The 21,184-nt window shown below is 42.3% G+C and overlaps 1 protein-coding gene across 2 annotated transcripts in view; it reads right to left on the bottom strand.

Moving 5' to 3' along the window:
• Positions 1 to 5,780: 5,780 nt before the first annotated feature.
• The window catches only part of mtrr (5-methyltetrahydrofolate-homocysteine methyltransferase reductase), a 27,763-nt gene continuing 12,359 nt past the window's right edge, over positions 5,781 to 21,184 (bottom strand). For both annotated transcript variants that reach the window (XM_005722539.1, XM_005722538.1), the window contains exons 11-15: positions 20,334 to 20,514; positions 19,560 to 19,678; positions 13,515 to 13,607; positions 9,512 to 9,706; positions 5,781 to 6,814 (exon numbers count right to left, since the gene is read on the bottom strand). In XM_005722539.1, coding sequence (XP_005722596.1) covers positions 6,670 to 6,814; positions 9,512 to 9,706; positions 13,515 to 13,607; positions 19,560 to 19,678; positions 20,334 to 20,514 — 733 coding nt within the window. In that variant the 3' untranslated portion in view covers positions 5,781 to 6,669. The remainder of the gene's footprint in view (positions 6,815 to 9,511; positions 9,707 to 13,514; positions 13,608 to 19,559; positions 19,679 to 20,333; positions 20,515 to 21,184) is intronic.

Here is a 21,184-nt window from a genome sequence, read left to right as displayed (position 1 = left end):
GTCTACAAAGATGTTGCACCAAAAACCTCCTAGTGACTGCTTTGGTTGCAAGCAGATTGCCAGTGTTACCTGTTCTTTTTATCTGCAAGTACTTGCTAACTACTAGCCGAGCAGCAGCAAAAGTGCAGAAGGTTCACCTTCAAAGTAAAAGTTGTGCCTCTGTGCTGCAGCCAACATGTTTCAACAGGTGTAACTTTTACTTTGAAGTAAAACTCACACCTGTTTCCCTAAAACTCTGAGAGTAGCAAGATAATGTTCATAGCCACTTCTGTCACTTCTATTCAAATGACAACCACAGCAATCTGCCAGGTTTTGTCAACCAGCTGGGAAATATACAAGAAACAGGTGGGTTGCTAGAGAAAAATGGGGGTCGCTGACTGGTCTGTAGTATGTGTGTGACTGGGACTTCAGCAATCATTTACCCAGTGACTGCAATCAACCTCCAGCAAACACTTGCACCCAGCCAGGGAATAGATCATTTTCCCCTTCTGACCAGTGGCTGCTGCTCTTAAACCATGTCTAACTGGGGCCGTATTCACTTGATCCGGCATCGCCATCATGACGCGTCCAAAATGGCCTGGAAGTTAACGTGATCATAGTTAGTTAGTCTGCAAATCTCAATAAAAGATGGATGTAGCTACCTTGACATCATCTTTTCTTTTGTGAAGTCCCTCTAGTCCCTCTTGCTCGTTGAGCAATATCTAATGAGCATTCACCAGATAAGCCTCTCTCTTTGTGACACATAGAATCCCCCAAATTTAGAAAATTGTCTTATTATTTTATTTTGAATGACCCGAAATCAGTGACTGAGATTATAAACTAATCAGCGTTTACAGAGACAGAGCCACAGCTGTCTCTTTAGTTCCTACTGGGCTTACTGACTTCAACACAAAAAGTTTATCTCAAGGACAGAGAGCTGGTGGTTGTTATAGTCAGACATGTTCAGTTTACCATGCAACCAATTAGTCAAAATGTAATTTATCGAAAAAAAAATGTAAAAATGTGTTAACAGCCACATGCTAATCAGATTAGCTGCTGACATGTGAGACACGTGAATCTAATTGCCTCGCTGCAATAATCTCATCTATACTTCTCACTTTGTTAGAATTGTATTCTACATGGAAACACTGACAGCATCTTATGATTCTTTTTTTTTTTGCAGTTGTGCCATGATCAGTTTTGACCAGGGACATGACTTCAGGGCTTCAGCTACATTTCCAGGTTTTTTTGAAGCCATGCAGGTTTAAGAATCTTCCCTGTCTGCTTTACTTTACAGACCAGGATGTCCAGCTATCATGCTTTCTGTTGTAATATTTAAAAAGCACTTACCTAAATTAATGGGGAGAGAGCTAGTCAGTGGTCCCAGAAGAAGTGCTTAAAAAGTTTGCCTTCACTTCGGACATTTACATTTACAGAAAGTTATCCTTCTGCTAGATGTGTGCAAATTTAACACTGAGCTTTATTAACTAAGAGCAGTGAACAAATGTCATGTAAATTTATGCTACAGGTACAGTAAGCCAAGGCTAACAATACATAGGCTCCAGGCTCCAGCTGAAGGTGTAGTGAAGCTGTACTGTGTACAGCAGCACAACTGGTTCCTGTAATTCCCAGCTCAGCTTTTGATTGGCTCTTTGGGACTGAATTTCTCCTATAGATTTATGACCAGACTTCTTTTGGGTGCAGTGAGTCCCTTTTAGACTGTTTCCACTACAACTGAAAAATGCCATTCATCCATCTGGGTGGCAGAGGTCTAAGCAGTCCCTCACCTCCTCCATCTCCCTGCCACCCCCTTCAGCTCTTCTGGGCTAAGCCAGTCAAAAGATGTAACCTCTCCAGCTTTTCCTGGGTTTGGCCCGGGGCCTCCTCCCAGCATAACATACCCAGAACATCTAACCTCAACTCCTTTCAGGCTCCATGTAATTGCTAAAGTGGTCCATATCTAGTTTGAAATGAGTTTAAATTAGAGGCGGTGTTGCTGAAGGGGTTTTGAGTCTATCTGACAGGGTTGTGGGGGTCAGATCCCAACCATCTGGCTGTCTAAACTCTTAAAATTTATTATCGTCTTTTAGTCACAGAGCAAATATATCACTGTGAGATCAAGCTAAACATGAGGTGGCACTTTTCACCCACGGTATCTGTTAGATTTTTCAATTCATTTAATCAAGTGCATTTTTAGATATCTCCAGACGTGTTTAATTGCGCTACATAGCAACACAAGCTCGCCGTATCCCGCTCGACAAATAAAGACGTCTGTTGGGCAAATGTCAAGCGGTCACAGTTTACCCTTCCATCTGCATTTTCCTCCACCTTTCCATCCATCCTGGGTGGTACGTGCATGTTTTTGCTGAACTGCCTCATCTCAGCACTTAACCTCCAATTTGCATAAGTCATTATGGCTGTCAGGACAGAGGAGACCATAAATTCTGCTAAGTGTTCATCCGTCGTTGTAAGTTTAAAAATGCCCAACCAATTTTTACATTTCTTTGACTAATGGAGACAGAAAGCACATCCATCGCTGAAACATCATTAATACATTTGATGAGCCAAGCACTTTCTGCTTAATTCATTTGGACACACAGTACCTGAGTGGTATGGAAAAATGCTTCCCACACAGGTCACATGTAAATGTCCGCGAGTATATGTTTTAAATTTATTCTGACGCTTCTCACAGAGCGCTCGCTGTAGCTATTTGAATCCATTCCAGTGGGAGAACAATACTTTCTTATTGAGCACTTCCTCCTCCTGCCAGTATCAATTACAGCAAATGTTTGTTCTGCCAAATCAGAAGCAGGGGTATCTCTCGCGGTGCATCAATAAACAGAGACCAGAACAACACTGGTATCTCACAGTGAAAACAGGAAACTCAATAGAAGCGCTGCAGCCTCTTCAGGAAAACATAGATTTTTCTCCAGCAATGACAGATGCTGACGTTAAAGTGTGTGTGCGCAAGCTGGGATGCAGCTGGGATGCTGAAGCGCAGGCTGACTCATACATGCGTGTGTGTTCACAGGGCTGCCATCGATGCCACGTGACAGGAATGACTTTACATTCCTGAGTCACTGATGGCAGACAGAGCTGATGGCTAAACACAATTAAGGACAAGTTAGTGGAACTTTAAGGAGACATATTTTCTCTGCTTGTGTCAGTGGAAGGATTCTCACTAGCTTTCAGCCTAAATCAAGGCCTCAACCTTCACAGAAAATACACCATGTGCACAAGTATTATGCACATGAGTGTTTTTGACCATATTTTCATTTTTATGCACATTTTCCAACTCCACTCTATAAAGTTGAAAGCTTATTGGATTTAAGAATAAGTGCATAATTATTAGGCAGTTGTTGCTGTTGTTGTCCAGGTAAAATGGGCCAAAAAAGATGTTTAACTGACTGGGGAAAAGTGAAAATGGAATGCAATATTCTTGAAATTGCTAAGATGTTGGGCTGTAATCACAGACCCACCAAAAAATAGTAAAAAAGGGGGGGGGGGGGTGCAAATTAACTGCAGAAGATTTGAGAAGAATCAAGTGTAAAGCTTGCAGCTCCAATGCTGTCATACTACGCCAAGAAATATCTGGATCAGTAACGGAAATAGAGCTCCACTTCTAATGATGCCAGCAAGGTGGAGTTGGGGTCCTGGTGTTATTAAAGATGAGCTAGTTGGACCTTTTCAGGTTGAAAATGAACTCAAAATGAACTCAGAAATCTACCGCCTGCTTTTAGAAAACACTTTATTCACGCAGTGATGCAAGAAGGTTATAACAATGCTCCATCGCATCCACTAGCCAGCAAAGACCTTAATTTTTTACCCCTTGAAAGCCTACTGGGAGTAACCCTTGAAGCTCTTTTCTGAATTGAGTTTGTGTCATATTTCAGGCCTGCTTACAGATTCCTGCCCTCAGAAAAACTCAAAAACTATTCTAAAGGTTGCAAAACCAGGTCTTTATTGATACCTACTGAGTTATCAGAACTCATCATTCCGGGTGCAGGAGATCATCTTTATGGGGCAAAGAGTTCAACAAATGAAAATAATCCAGGTAGTGAAATTGTTTATCATGTAGTCGCATCGTAATTCTGCACTCTTAATTTTGCACACACAGACGTTCTCCTACAAAAGCCTAAACCTCAATTTTACTGTTATTAAATAGTCAGCTTTGACTTAAATTTACATTTTGGATTGACCAAATGCACTTTAAAAAAATTGAGCCATTCAGGGCAACTATCAGTTTTAGCTAAAGCAAACACACACTACCCATTTTCTGCATGCACACGCACACACACACACACACACTGCATCTGAAAACGAAATCTTCCATAGGGTCAAAACTTGCGGTTTACTTTCAAAGCTCCCACCGTTGTTTGAGCGTTAGTCATATTGTCTGAGGACCTTTGCCAAATGAATTGGACATACTGTCACTTGCCTAATTAAGGAACCATCCTAGCAGACCTCAGGGAGGGAGCGTGTGGGAGGTCCAGTGACTCTCCCCTTCATCATCATCATCATCATCACTACTTGTACTTTCTGCACCGAGGAGTCGAATGTTAAGCAGGTCTTCTCAAAAATTCTCAGAGCTCATTGACATAAAGTGCATCTCCCCACTTGGCTCACTCAACACTTCCATAATAAGAGTCATTATCTTCAGCACACATCTTTCTGCTTCATTTAAGCCATTCTTAACAAGGAGCATCGATCACGGAGGTGCTACTGTTCTGCGGTCGCGCTGACCTCCAGCACTCTGATTTATTCCTGACCGTCTCCTCGGCTCCGTCTTTCACTCGCGCTGCAGGACAAAACTGCCACTGTGAGCCTTTTTAATTATCAACACATAATTTAATACTTCATCAGTCGTAGGTGGTCGCTGGACAGGGTGACATAAGCAGCCGTCAGGCTCTACGCTGGGATCATTTTTTATAAATGGAGACGAGGGCATGTTAATAGAGCAGGTAAATAAGGGCAGAGCGATTACAGTCACGTCACTTTGATTAAACTTTGTTTCTTGTTGCAATTTGTGTACCGGCATTTAATCTCTGCAGCATCAGATTGCAGCTTTGAACTCGACAGAGGCCACGCACCACGCGCGTGTGTGTATGCATATGAGTGCGAGATGAGATTGGTGACGCCGTTAGATTTAACACAGGATCATTATTTTGATTTCGTCCTCCTCTGCTTCGGTGACTTGGTGAAGCAGCGGGACGGTGAGAGATGAGAGTGAGGAGGTGCAGCCAGCTGCGCCTGGACAAACAAGGACAGCTCCACCTTTGATGACACTGTATTACACCAATTATTCACTATCAGGGATTGTTTCCTGCCAAAGTAAATGTTGTGTTTTGTGGTTGGAAAAAAAAAAGAAAATTAAAAAAAAAAAAGTAGCGAATGAGTTGTCATCTAAAGCTCAGGCAGTGGTGAAGATTGTAAACATGTTTTTCTTCCCCCCCCCCTCCTACAAGAGGATAAATAAAGAAGACCGCTGTTAGAAGATTTAATTCTGAGAAGCCTCTCTCTGGGGTTCTGCGCTGCACTAAGAAGCCTATTGTGAAAAGTCTTCAATTAGCAGAGCAAGCCTTCATCTTCTGACCAAAGTCACCTTGAACAATCAAATTATCTTTAAATTTAAATAAAACAATCGCTCCCAATCAATCGGAGTTCATTAGCGCCATATAATTCCCATTGCCTCTCAAACGCCCCTCCTTTTCATGCACTTCAAACGTACGCGTGTAAGGTCATCTACAAACACACCTGTGGGTGCGCAGCAGAGAGAAACGCGAGACAACAAAGGTTTACTGTGAAATGTCTTTTATTTCCCGATCACACAAAGCACAGATGTGTTTGTTTTACCCACAGTTTGAGAGGTTTTAGTCGGTTTTTCGGGACTTAGAAAAGTTTGCAGTTCGCTGCCTCCAAAGCTGGCACTCTGCAGGGTGTGTGGGGGCAGACAGGCACAAACAAAGTCAGTTAGATAAATTGCTCTAGTCGGGCCTTTGCATTATCATTGAGAATCACGCCCTCTGTGCTTGAGTCTTGACACACGGTAATGATAAATGACTGAAAATCCTCCCTCATCTCCATGGAGTTAAATTATACAGCTGTCAATCAGCCCTTTTTTAGGATCGCATACATTAAAACCTGCATTTGAAATTTGAGACTTAAGGTAAAATGAAGAAGGCGTAGTAGTTTTGCAAAGAGCAGCCAAACTTTTATATCTGAATGATCATAAACCATTTCCCGTGTGTGTTTTGTTTAACAGCTACAGATTGCTGAGTTGTTTCCATCTACGCAGGAGCGATATCCCGCTCTCGACCCCATCGAAATCACTCCATCACAGCCAACGGAAGTAAATGCCTCTTTTTTTTTTCCAGGCAAGGACAAACGGAGGAGGCTTGTCTACACTAAAAGCATTTCCACACTGCAGGACTAATCTGCAGCACCACTGCCCTGACCAAGGTCATTTCTGTTCAAAAAGCAAAGCCAAAGATGGTGTAGTGAACCGATATCCCCGGGTCAGTGTGGTGCATTCCTTCTTGGCAGCGCTGAGTTGTGTAAACTATCTCCAGGCTTCAGCACGACAATTTTAGGGTTCTCTGGGTCACAGCTGAGGATGCTGGGTTTTTTTTTAAAGAAGGTTTAAGAAAGCCCCGTGAATCCTGCAAAGTGCCCTTATCTAATCATCAACTGTCAGCCCCAGATGTCCTGTAAGTAGCGCTTCTCTTCTCTAAGCCCTGCCAGTCTTTTCATGGCGTCCAGTTGGTCCACCTGCAGCTCCGTTTTAATTATTTCCACCAAGGTCTCATTCACGTCTTTAGCCATGTTTTTAGCATCCCTGCAGAAAGGAGAAAAAAAACAACAGTCATTTTAGGCAAAAGAGCAATATAATCAAGCGACAGGATTTTTATACGTCTATACGCTGCGGCAAGCAATCTTTTAGAAAACCACTGAGCACAGCCGATGCTGGAGTCTATCCTGGAAGGAAATAACTGAAATATCCATCTTGCTGTAGCAGTCGTATTGGGGGAGATTCATCATCCAACTGAGATATTTTCTGACTCTAAAAAATTCCCACACGCCTGACGTTTCAAAAGTCATCTACTCCAAGGTGGGGAAGGGCGAAACATGAGAAAAGGAATGTGGTATGTAGCTACATCATGCATATATGAGTTGGCATGTTGGTTTTGCGCATGCAATATAAATGATAACATAATGCTCCATTTGAGTGAAGGCAACTGTTGCAAAGATGTCAGAAAAATGATTTTATGTTCTGTTTAAACAAAAAGAAAAAAGAAGACAGACAGTTATCTTTCTTATTAACAAGCCACGTCTATCACTCAGAAAAAAACCACGTTGTACTTTCATGTCAAAGCAATTCAAAACTAAATTATTAGATTTTCTTGTAGGGTGCTTTATTTGATCCATCGGTGAGCTCATGATGAAGCACCCAAACATTACAGTCGCACTCAAAAGAAATATCTTCAAAGTTAAGAGGAGTAAGAAGTCCTGCGACAGATGGTATTGCTCCCTCAGCGCCCTGATCTCAGCGTCATCAACCGAGTTTGGGATTACACGAAGAGACAACATGAAACAACTGAAACCTCTTCACAGAGCATGTTCAAGGTGGGAATATTGCACCTTTATTTTGCCCGTAGCTTTCTGCATAAAAGGTACAAAGGCAGAATGGGAAGGCTTTCTTGTTGCTCCTTCAAGCCAGCAGCAGAGGCAGGTGACTGAGCCGAATCGTAGCCTGTGTAAAAGTCAGAGCCGCCGTAGCGGGAAGCCGCCGCCGCCGTGTTAGATGTAACGCCTCTCTGATTCCACAACGTTGCCATACCTTGTAGAAATCACACGTCGGGGTGGTGTGGTTTAGTCTAAACAAGCCAACGTGTCATAAACAGGGGTCTTCTTAAACGCATTAAGGCAGAATTGGTTTAAAAAGAGCTCCTGATTGTAAACCCACATTAGAATCGTGGCAAATTCTCCAGCAGGAGTGAAACAACGTACCTGCCAAACACCTGCGAGTGTTTGCCGTTTACAAGCCAAAAGGTGGTCATATAAAATACAAAGCTTCATTACTTTTTAGTGTGTACATTTTTCTGGATCACTGCATGCTGAGTGGATAAACAAAAAGGACGATTCATATGTGCTTTATGGATTTTACGCTCATTCGCTGCACACTTGCTATCGACCACTCTGAAAGCACCAGATCGAGCTGGATTGTCTTCAGTGACTCAGGAGTCCTTGGCAAAACTGACGAGAAGCCTGCACGCTAACTCAGAAAGCCTGACTCAAATCTTCTGCCTCGTGTTCTGTGTGCGCTGGCACGTAGTCAGCCTAACAGAGTTACAGCCTAGATCCCAAATGTTGCCCATATTTCAAAGTTACCCAAAAATTCATTCTGCGAGAAATGATGAACTTGATTATGGTGTTATACGCCACAGTAACTACAGGAACTTTATTTGGAAGCACTGGCTTTATACACAATAAACCACATTCAGAATATATTTCACCACGACTACAACTAAAATGTAACTTATAGTTTCACAAATGTGTCCGTCTGCGCACACATTTCCTTTTGGACAGAGAGGGCTTCTCACCAAATATCCCAGCTGCACATCGCTGGAAGCGGATGACATATACATCTGCTGATTGCTGATTGGACGACAAGTGGGCCGGAATAAGTGAGGGATCGACAGCACCACAAACCACAAAAAAACCATCAAAGATCAAAAACACTGCACGAAAAGCGCAGAGTGTGGCGTCACATTCTTTGTTACACTTTTTCACTTCAGCTCTCTGTATGTTATAACTGGCTGAAGGACTGACAACAGCAAAAGCCTTGTATTTTGTACAATGCTTGAACACTGCCTCCATCTGACAACAGTTCTCTGCAGGTAGACGGGACACCCCCGAACTGGCAGACTGTGAACCCTCGCTCTCTCCTGAACCACCCAAACAGTCTAGCTCTCATCGAGCTTTCTCTTACATTAAAAAGTTGAAGTTTCATATGTGCAATTATCCAGTGAGCCAAAAGTTTGGCTTCACAGGATTCACACCTCCGGCTGTGAGCACAGCAGCCTCAGTGACCTTCTTACCAACCTTCTGTTTGTGTGGGTCAGCTTATCAGGAGAAAGCCAGCTTAATGGGAAAGGAGCAGAAATGTCTTGTTTCAGACACTGGCTGCACAAAGGCCTAAAATACAATATTTAAGAAACATTTTGAACTGGAAATAAGCTACTCTAATATAAAAATACAAAACTGGAAATGTGAAATTTATGAACATCAAACGTGAGCATTGAAAGGAATCTATACTGCAAGGCAAAGCAATGTGACAAAACCAGGCCTAAGTGTTAGAAAGAGGAGCTGTGAGTGAGATGCAGGCTGTGATAAACTTAATAGAAGCGCAGCCGTAACATGATAAAGCCGAACAAGGTGGACGTCAAACAAAACAAAAAACAAAGAAAAGAAAAGAACAACCATCGCTCAACACGAATTAAGGCTGAAATAAGATCCAGTGTGTCACTCTTACCCGCAGACATAGAGGTAACCGTTTTGTTTGAGCAGGACGTCAGTGATGTGCTGGCTGTTAAGCAGCAGATTGTGTTGGACATATCTGGGACGTGCGGCTGAGGTGGCGGCGTCCTCGTGCTCCCCGTGGTCCCTGGAGAAACACACCATGAGGTGGCTCAGGATACCTCTGGACACAAAGCCCTCGAGTTCCTCTCTGGGACAAGACAAATTGCAAGCAGAGGTTATTAAAGTTATTCCTGTAATCTTGGACAGTCTGTTCCTCATTTTGTTATGATTAGACTTGTCAAAAGCAGTCGGGAGGCCTCAGTTTTAGCTGCTGGTGCAGAGCGAAGATCAGGCGATACGTGAATGGGAGCAACTGTGAGAGACAGCACTTTTATGTGCTTTTTACAAGAAAAAAAACCCCAATTTAATTTAACATTTTTTCATTGGCTGTTTATTCTTTCACATCCAACACTCCCGTGGGATATTTAGCAATGGTTCGCACCATCTCACAAGATCGGAACTACAAACATTTCCTATGAACCAAAAAAAATAAAAAAACATACTGTCAAGCTCAACACCGAACACTGATGGACAAAAGGTCTGAGCAAAAATGTGCCAGACAACCACTTTGTCTTCTTTAACAAGAGAAGTTTGAAAAAAAAATATGGATTTCATAAGCAAGGTCGAGTCACTGTTATAAGCATCTTTTTACAATCAATCCTCCCAGTCTGGCAGTGGGGTGTAACCTTGCTCTCTATCTGTGTTTTGCTTGCCAACTACTTCTTCTTCTGCCTCAGTGTTTTTACAGGGCCTGGGGTGCTATTGGAAGGGAAGGCAGGAGGAAGGTGGTGAGGGAGTAAGGTTTATTGTGGCTCAGAGCATCTTGTTTAAAGTTAAGCAGTCGGAATGAGCAGAAACACACACGCAGACACACGCACACAGTCATAACAGCCCCAGCTCCGAGATCAGGGGTGAAGGTCTTTGCCTCGGGGGGGGTCTGTGTTTTGCAGTAACCCCTAGACTAAAATAAGGCATTTTTTGATAACACAGAGACGCTGTGGTGTGAATACTAAAGGGAGAGGCGAGCGCTGTTGCCCTTTGTTCTATTTGAAATGTCCAGAATTGTTAGTTCTTCTGCAGCGTGTTTACCATCTAACCTTCATTTAGAGATATCATTAAATTAAAAAGAGAAAAAAATTCCTTCGAGGAAAAAATCTTTTGACCAAGATATGTGATTACAAAGTCTGTTTGAACACAGGAGCGACCAGATGAATAACAAGGAGAAGGATTGCCGAGTTTGTTTGTTTGACGTCTGAATATAAATCATCACAGATTGATAACCGTGCGAGCAGAAACCGGCAGATGATAAATGACAGTTGACTTCTTAGAAACACACAACAACCCGGGGTTTTATGAGAGCCAAAACCTGCCAGATTCCTCTGTGTGCTTCGACACGTAACAGCCTGTGGCAATTTCCCGGACCCTGACGTGAACCCAGCGGGCCTTCCAGTCGCGTTTTCCCTACAGCGTGAAATCACACGCCATAAAGAGGCTGAGGCGTCGCAGGGAGGGCGGGGGGAGAGGATAAGTGCGGCAGAGGCGAAAGGGGAGGACAGGTTTGATGTGGCATGCAGGCAGATGAGCATGAATCTCTCGCAGGGATGTTAAGTGCTGCGGCTGATTGAGGCGTGTCACGAGCCTCGTTTGTCTTCTGCATTCAGAGCACGACCGGAGGGGTTGGTCACATCCTACCTTTACATTCTTCTTAATATTTATAAGCATTAAAAGCAATATATGCTTCAGTCTAAATTTAGACCTGTGATTCTGACAGAGGCAGCTGAACTTTTCTTTTAAAATCTGGGACATTATACAAAAAAAGGAAAAACATTACAGACTATGCTAAGAAGGTTTTTGCATTCCAGGGCAATGCCAGACATCAAATTGCACTTAATTTAAGAGAAATCCAGCAGGGATGAATGCAGGCAGTCAATTCAACTGCAGGCATGTTGTTCTCATTCTGCTAACCTATTTAAATTAAGTACAACGCTTCATGGGTGGCTCATAAAACACAGACTAATCATATTGGTCAACACTGTGGGGGTATTCATCAGAGAAGCCCACACTGTGAGCAAACACTGCCTTCTACCTGGCTGCGAGTTCGTATTTAACTATGAGATAGAGGAAACAAAAGCGAACAAACAACATCCTCTGTGATCTATCCTTGTTTGATTAAGGATGCTAATCCTTTCATGCTTTTTAATCCTGCAAAAGAACTCGATCAGCGCACCGGTGTTGAGCACACGCTCACTGCTGGTACTACCAAGAGCTGATCAATTAGTATGGAGTCAGGAGAGAGAAAAGCCAAAACAAACTAATCAGAGCAAAGATCTCCTCTGAGGCTGATGTCGGCTCAGAAATCAAGAGCGGTGGTTTAATATTTAGTACAGTTTAAATGGATCAAACTTAAGGTAACTTAAGATTGGCGTTATAATACAACCTAGTGCCTGCGTTGAAATGTTCTCAGTGTTTCTACTACCAGTGCCTTCTGGGACCTCCCCTCCTCCAAGGGACTGCTCTCTTCCCACCCAAAAGAAAAAGAAGGTAAAAAGAAACTGAAGGCTTTTTATGTGAAACTGTTTGATTTCAGCACTGTGTCAGAGTCTGTTCTGTCATTTACAGTTGAGCTAGTAACACTCGCCTCCTCTGCTCCCTGTTACCGTGTGTGTGTCCATTTCATTGTTTGCTCCAGTCCAACTCTCTTCACACAACCAAGATAATGTTACTTGAGATGAACAAAGCTCATTACAGGGAGGGGGGTTGGGGTTCTTTCGGTTTTTATTTTTTTTTAGGGAAATTAAGGGGGGGGGGGGAGGGGGGGGGGGGGGACACCAACCCCTTCTTCTTTTTCAGTTACAAAAACAAAAACAGAGCCGGGCTGTGATTGAGTAGAACCATTCATTGAGTCTAAATCCATTAGCAAATATTGAATCTGTTTAGGTTTGGCTGTTGACATTTGAAGCCGCTATGGCTAACATAACTGTTGCATTTGGAGGTCTGGGCAGCAGACAAATTAAAGTCTAATACATTTACTTTATTTATCTATTTTTAGCTGTGAATCTTGCACCGTATTTGTTGTGGAAAATATTTAGTATTAAGCTATTAAATGCTTTACCACCACCACATGCTAACTTGCTAACTACATGCTTTTTAAAGCTTTTTACAGCTTTTAAGGCTGTTGAATATAAAAGTGAACCAAAACAGTCAGAATTTGATTTATAGGCTAAAACAATGAATTAAGAGAAGCTAAAAGTGATCCTAATGCTACAGAGCCCCTGAGGGAAAACAGTGGATGTTGCCTTTGAAATGGCATTGGAGGGGGGGAGGGGGGCAAATTGGCAATAACCTGGAGTCTTCCACTAAAGGTTGGATTTCAGTGTAACATGACATTGGTTGTATTTATAACCAGAATACAACCAGTTGAGTGAGTTCTGAGTAGACTTGCTGGGACTGACTGTGTTCACAATCCATTTGCGTTCATAAATTAAATGGTAATTATCCCTAAAACCAACATTAACCACACTATAGATCCCATGTTTTTATAAAATATACCTTTAGTGGAGCTTTAATATTACATATTTTAATGCTTTAATTTTTAAAATATTATTTGGATATTCTAGGAATTTCCAGATAACAGCTATATAAACCAAACCATGTTAAAAGGTCAGAGGATCTTGCAACATTAAGTAAAGTAGCTGCGTATGCATGTTAGTTTTCTTCCCAAACACCCTAGAACATACCCTGAGCATTTAATATACAGATATAGATATATAGAAGTGAATAATAAAACTCACACATTGTACATTCAGACTGCAGTCTTCATTATGCAGGTCACAGATTTTAATACATGGAGAAGTGCAGCAGCAAGGTAAAGAGGGTTATGGAGAGGACTAAATCTGAATCACAAAAGGTATGTGGGTCTGAATGACGACTGAACTGAAAGGAAAAATACACTTTACCGAAACAGGTAGTCTCGGTCTCTGTGGCGGCATCCAAAGAACAGCCAGGTCTCTCCAAATATGGCCTCGGGGTTCGTCTGTCTCTCCTCCTCTCTGAAAGTCAAACAACAGATGTTAGTGGTCAATCAATACAAACAGACACAGGCCCGATGGAGGAGAGTCCTTCGTCACAGCAAAAGGCTAAAGAAGAGATGTGACGCTGTTGAGCACTGTCTGTAATGACAGGAGTGGCACGTGCACAGAGACGACCTGTGTGTTTAAGGAAGGACATTATATGCATTATTAAATTCCACCCGAGCACAGGTTCCATCACAATAAGCAGCTGCTGAAAATGAAACTAGGGCTCAGTGTGTGAGTGTGTACAAGTTTTACTCCTACATTTATGTGTGTCTGTTATTCGGTGCAACAACATAAAAAAAAAAAACCTGCTCCTGAAAAAGTGATTTCTCTTGTGGCTTTGGAGTTTGGCAAATCTCCCAGAGTCCTTTGCAGGCAACAGCAATGCAGAAACACAAAGCGGCTCTGAGGATGCCGTTATCTGTGCCACACACCTGCCGCAAAGGTGACAGCTCTCTCCCAGATAACAGTTGACCTCCAACCTTTCATGATGCCATCAGTCAGTTGACTGTCTAAAGAGACCGGCATTATCTGTTACCCTAGCTGTGGGTGGGTGATTTGGGGAGGGGCTAGCTGAAGTGACCAACCATGACAAGGGGCTGAGAAATACCACAGAGAGACACTGAGACTGGGCTCTTTGTGCTGCACCGCTGCGCTCCGAGGATACGGTGCCTGTTTCCCTAAATCCCATCCTTTGCTGTTCACAGACAGACTGAATCCTGCTGTGTTTTTCAGCTATCACAAAATGAAAATGGCAGCCAGCTCCTGAGACTAATGGAGGGATATTGTGCTTAAAGAGGTGATAATACTTTTAAATCTGTGCTAATAAGTAATCTAATAAGTATTTCAGCACAAAAAATAAATGACTAACCTCAAAATTAAGACAAAATGAACTACATTTATTGAAATATTTTTAAATGATCTGAATGTTTTGCAAATTTTCACCTACTGGACACAGTCTGAGTCATCTCACATCTACGTCTAAAACTGCAAGATGAGCAGAGACGAAGACTCAGGATGTGGATAAGAAAATCTCCAGGCAAAAGATATTTTTGCCTGGAGTTGGAGGCAGTTTTGTGGGCAAGACCTCCTTTGAAGGCATGGGTTAGAACTGGACTGGACTGGATATGTTTCATGAGGGAACAATAAATAATCTAGATTGCTTTTGCACAACAACAGCTAATAAGACTCAGGTAACCAAGACGGTTCAAACAGCATGATTCAAACAGCACGATGCAGATGACATAAACAAGGTGGAAACATCTTTGATTGGAAAGGCGAGATGAAATATTCGATATCCACTGCACAAAAACAAAGGTGTGAGTCAAAGCCAGGAAGAATCTAAATTTAGCAGAAGACTGACTGGATTTTATTGTCACTATGCTATTGGATGATAGGTCGCTGAATTGGTTTAAAAAGGTAGAGGACACTTGTATCTGTTTTTTAAAAGATTTGTACTGTTTTAATATAAATTTGAACTCGGCAACACAAAGAAGTCACTTTGGCCTGTAGACCACAAAGAACTCTTAATTACAGTGTTTCCAAACAACACTATGTAAACTGTACATAAAGGTCAGAATCTATGAGTTGCAGGTCTATTAGCCCTCATATTTAATTACAGATTGCATAAAGACAACATAGTGAACACTGAAACTCTGACGTTTTGTTTTTCCTTTTAGAAAACATGCTCATTTTGAATGTGATGCCAGTAATAAATCTCATTAAAAACTCTATTTAGTTATGTTTACCACATTGCAGAAAAGTAACTAAATTTAACACTCTCCAACTGTTTTTTACTAAGAAGGCACGCTGCTGAAAAAACATGAAAACCACGGTTCAGCACTTGCTTTGTTAAAATAATTAAAGTATTCCCGAAAAAGTAAAGTGTCTGGATGACAGCATATGCTGCTCCAAAACTTAACTTAGCATTAATGGCGCGCTCACAGATGTGCAAGTTTATAAAGCCATGTGCAATAATGCCCTCCCCCCATACAATCAAAGATGCTCGCATTGAACTGAGTGCCGATAACAAGCCAGATGGTTCGTCTGCTCTTTAGCCTGAAGGACGTGGCGTCCACGATTACCAAAAACAATTTAAGATATTGACTGGCGAGACCACAGGACACTTTTCCACTTCCCCTCAGTCTGTCTTAAATTGACTTGGGTCAATTTCTAAATCTTGTTTATGTATGGATTTCCCTTGGAAGGCACAGATCTAACTTGCAATCCTGGATTCTGTGATAAACTGACACTGAAAAAAGTCTTGTTGGGCCCACGCGGTGATTTTCACAACAGAGACGTGTCTTCAAAGCTGTTCCTGAAGAACAGAAAAATCATGACTGATTGCTCCCTGTATACTGTGATTTTACTGATATGATGTACCACAGATGACGGAGTTCCCAGATTCTACATAATAATACATTTTTTTTATCCTGAAATTGCTGAATTATTTGCCCACAAAGTCTTCCAAAGAGCAGTCATACCCTCCTTTCCTTTACTTTGGGAAAAGCAAAATCAATAATTAAACATCTCCATAGGAGTTTCTATTCATTGCCACTCATTTAACTAAAGTGTTGCCAGTTACTCATTGGGGAATGAAATGTTTATGAAGTGTCTATTTAGCATAACACATCTCTGAATTTCATTTCCTCCATCTCATGTTTTGAAGCATGTTGCTGGCATCTGTGCAGTCTCTGCAGTACACTGAACCAAATAAAGGTTTAAATGACTTGCAAATCATTGCTTTCTGTTTTTATTTACATTTAACACAGCATCCCAGGTTATTCTGGAAATGAGGTTGTATTTTCTGACATTTTCTGACTGGATTACCAGATTCATTACATTTTTTTTTTAAATAATGAAGAGATTAATCAATTGTTTTGTTGTAGCGCTACAGTAATTAGCCATAGGCAAAAACAAATCAATGCGCAAGTGTGACTGCGAATACTAAAAACAAAGCTTAGCTCTCATTAATTAAATGTAAAGTTGACCAGTAAGTAAGAAAGATTCAGGGAATACATTTGTTTGAACTTTGCGACTGAGACTTGGTAACAGAGCTGTCTGGCTGACTTCATCTGAACGCTCAGATCCCGTCCATTAGCATCCTGGACGAGATTCTTCTGATCTGCAAACAGCCTCAAGTAAACTCATTTTAGTGGGCTCGTCTCTCCTCTCGCCGCCTGCCCTAAAGGGATCAATACCAATATGAAAAACCTGGATTCCATTCTGAGTAGACCACACCGGCGCCTTTCCCTGAATACAAATCACATCACATCACACCACATACCCACACTATAACAGCCTGCAATAAAATCCCAGGGGAATGCAGCATCTACAGAGCACTCCATTTGGGGTCGAAATCAGAGGCAGTTGCCTTTCAGCGCCATTCAGTTGATCAGCAGGAGGGGAAACTGCAAGGGAAGCTGAGGTTAAGGCCTGGTAAACATCACAATTATCTCATATCTTTCATTTTCATCTTTGCAGCTCAATGCGAGTGGCACTGAGTGCCTTTTTACATTCTAAAAATACAAAAGAGCCAAAAAACAACAACAGCTTGAGACTTAATCACTGACATTGCATTGCAGAATTACAATATACATCCAAAGTGATGAATTCAAAATGTTTTCATAATACAGAAGCAAGATGCTTAAGCTGCCTAATTGTAGTCAGCTTTCTGTTTGAACTGATAAATGGAAGCTAAATATTTGCTCACACAAAAACACAAACTTTAATACAAATTGTTGTATTGAATGTACCAAATATGCCTACTGGTGCACCTAAAACTGAGGAAAAAAGATTCTTTTTTTTCCACTCCAAAAGAAAAACTTGTTATGTTATGGCTTCTAAGAGGATTAAGGCAAACCACTCACTTAAAATACAATATTTGTTTAACTGTCACTGCTCCCAGCTAAACTGAAAGACGCTGAAAATCACATTCTCCATAAAATCCTTCCACGAACACAACAGCAATCAATACCAGACTACTGGAGGCCCTTATTAAAATCTCCTGGTACCACCAAGTGAGCCTCTGACCTTTAGAGACTCTTCTTCTACTTGTTACCAGTGCTACAAACCCGTACAAAGTACTTTTGAAAACAGCCATCGATTAACAGTGGGGGCGAACGAGGGGAGAGGTAGGAAGATCGAAGTGTCCCCGTGTTGTTTTGTTGCTAACAGGGCCCTTCTCGGGCCTCGAGGCAGATACGGCGTCCCGTTGACAAACTGGTGATTGTTATCTCCTATCAGAGTGCAGCGTCAGCCGCCGAGGCTTTGTTTGGAATCTCAAGATAGATTGTGCACAATGCCGCGCACCGCGACAGGTTTTTACAATCCTCGAGCAGAATACGCAGCTGGCAGGGGAGAAGATGAGAGACGCAGACGAGGAGAAGCGACTGTCGAGACAGCTGGGATGAATTGATTCACGTGGGCTTATGCTGGAACAGTCAAGAGCTGCGTGATATAAAAAAAAGAAAAGAAAAAAAACAAAAAAAACCCAAAACAAGTCTTTAAACTGAACTTTAAGGACATATTTGATTAGGAGGCTGAGCGTTATGAACACGCAGCCTTGCAAAAATCAATCAAAATCCTCGTCTGCTGCTGTAATAAAACACTCGAATGTGCTTTTTTTAGAGATTTACATTTTGGAGAGCAATATTTGGCCTCTGCTGTAAGGATGAAAGTAAGACTAATATGTTCATATCAGTGCCTTACATCAGAGCACTGTCCTCTGGCTGAGCCTTTATCATTAAGAAGAAGAGCCTGCCTGTGAGTGCTGCGACCAGGTCAGTCAGAAAATGTGCTATCTTCATCGCTCCATCCCACAGGCACTAGCAAAGCATCACCCAGATGACCACTCTTCTTTCCGGCAGACAATCCACCGCTGCCATCACTTCAGCCGGTCACCTCTCAGAGCAATCACGCGCGGACACCACCCGCCACTACAGAGCAGACATCCGGGGGATTTAGAGACAATTGGAGTTGACTGGGGCACAACCTCATTTACACAAAGCCACCCAAGAGTTAGACATGTCAGTCTGACTAAAAAGGCTTACTGCGCTTTCTGACAATTCATGGTGGCTATAAGCCTGGTTCAACACACAGCCATCAGCCCGGATCACATTAAATCCTTCTGACAGGTCATCTTCTCGCAATCTCGATTTAGCCATCAATTCAGACAATTAAACAAAATGTCACGTTTTCCTCTAATTGAGAGCACTCTTCAATCACAGACGTACAACGCAGCGATGGTTTAACTAGCTGGAGAGAACTACTGCCTACTAAGCTAACAGTCAATATCCTCCAATCACCTCTTTGGCAATTACAAGCAATGATTTGCTCCAACATGACCACCACCTACTGGAGAATTTACTCTGAAATCAATATCACTCTACGTGCTGCTTTAACTCTTGGCCCTTTATTACAGAAGTCATAAATTTGTGCATCAGAGAAAGTGTAATTTATTCCTGGAGAGATAAGTAAAGCACCTGACATAATCCCTGACGTGATCGCAGCCCTCGCTGCGAGATTTATTATGGCTTATGTGATGTACATGACGTGGTCTTTTTACCGGCTTTGAGAAGGGTCTCATTTAATTGTCTCTGCAGATTACTAGAAAATATGCACAGATGATGAGCACTTAACATCACTTCAACATTGTGAATATTCATTAAAGGCTGCGTAATTTCAGCTGGAAATGTGTGTGCGACACTTTGCACAAATCAGCACATAACCCGATGCTTGACATGAACATTTCGCTGACCCGCTTCAGCTGCGATTTTTGGCGCCGATTCAAGTGCATTATTACATGCACTTGAATCCTCTTGACGGAAACATTTGCAAAATATGCAATGAGCCTCTTATTTGGGGAAAAAAGTCACTTGTGTTGCAAGCTGATATTCTATTGTGCGCTTAAAAAAAACATAAGCGTACCTTTGCTGGAGGAAGCCGATGAATGGAGCGACTCCGGTGCCTGGGCCAACCATGATGAAGGGCACTGATGGATCAGGGGGAAGCCGAAAAGACGCGTTGGGTCTCAAACTCACATGGATCTAGCATCAAAGGATATTAGAGCGCATTTACAATAATTAGAGTAATTACAACAATGCCAAGGAGCCGCTGTGGGTTTGCCAATCGATTCATTGATGTACTTCTTACTCTAAGATATACTAATGAGAAAACTCATGAGCTGCAATTGAAATCCATAGGGTATGTGGTAGGGAAGACTGCTTCCTCTAAGTTAAACTACTTTACTTTAATTAACCACACACACAACTGGCTCAAAGCTCACTCTCTTTACATGTCTGAGCTAGTAAAGCCGAGTTTTCAGAGGGACATAAAACACGTAGTGGAAGCTGTCTGAATCCCTAACGCCCAGCACAGCACAATTTCAAGCCGTTTCAACTCTTGCTTCCCACCCCTTCTAGTACCTCTTGAACTGTAATACTAGAAGGAGAATGGGGCAGTCAACCTCTTTTGCTATTTTACTGGAAAAATCGAAACAAAGACAAAGTAAGGCCCAGTAAAGTGTAGCAAGATTTCAACCTAGCCAGAAGGGTACATCTATTTTTTCTCACCCTATGAGCGTTTGCTTGCAACTCCTACAGCGCTTGTACCAGCAAATATGAGCACTTAGAAATTTATCAGCCAAGACCACAAATGTGCACAATCTACTTTCAGCTTTTTTTACCCCAGTCTACTCATTACCTTTGGCAGCGCTGGGCTGCTGGACGAATCAGCCTTCCCAGGGAAAACCAGGCCAGGATTGATGAGGTCAAACAGCCAGCCAGTACACAAGCCTCGTCTCCCCGCGGGCCGGCCGGAGCATGCTGGGATCTCTACCACGTTGAAGACAAAATGAAGCTTTCCTGGGTGTCTAAGACGAGAGCTACAGAGATGGCACCACAGATGGTTTGAGATGGAAAAAGGCAGAGACAGGGGGGAAACATCAGCATGTGAGAGTGTGTGTGCAAGGCATACAGACAGTGACAAGCAGGGAGGAAGTGAAAACAGAGTGAAACACAGAGCGGCACAGGGAGAGCAGAAAATTGGGAAAGATTATTTTAGGCCAATTACTTCAGCATGGCCGTTACTTACAGCTACCCATTTTGAACAATTTCAGCTGTTTAGTGATATCTCAGGCACAACAAGTGGTAAAATGACTCAGTTTGGAGGAAGCCTCACAGAGCTTTCACCCACTGTATCTAGTAGTGTTTTTTTGGATCCTACGCTTGAGATTGACATCATACTGTGTATTAGCCTCCTAATAAACACGTATGTGTACATATTTTCTTAAAATCAAACCAGAATGTGATTTCTGCTTCTCGAAGAATAAAAGCTTCTGTCTTATTTGCCTCGATAAAGATGCCTCTCTATTCACTGTCGGCTAGAGCACTCTCGCACACTCTTATCCTTCGCTCTCCGGTTCCTGTGGGCCACTGGAGACCTCTATTGACCACAGCATCAATAATGCAGGTCTCTAATGTCTCTGCACCATCTGATAAACTACAGCCACTCTCTCCTGTCCGTTTCCCATCTCTCTTCGCGCGTGCGCGCGC

Source organism: Pundamilia nyererei, unplaced genomic scaffold (genome assembly GCF_000239375.1).
Source record: "Pundamilia nyererei isolate P.nyererei 1_Seehausen unplaced genomic scaffold, PunNye1.0 scaffold00007, whole genome shotgun sequence".
In the NCBI taxonomy this organism is placed as follows: domain Eukaryota; kingdom Metazoa; phylum Chordata; class Actinopteri; order Cichliformes; family Cichlidae; genus Pundamilia; species Pundamilia nyererei.
Note: the sequence above shows the minus strand (reverse complement) of the source record. Positions and strands in the feature narration are given on the sequence as shown.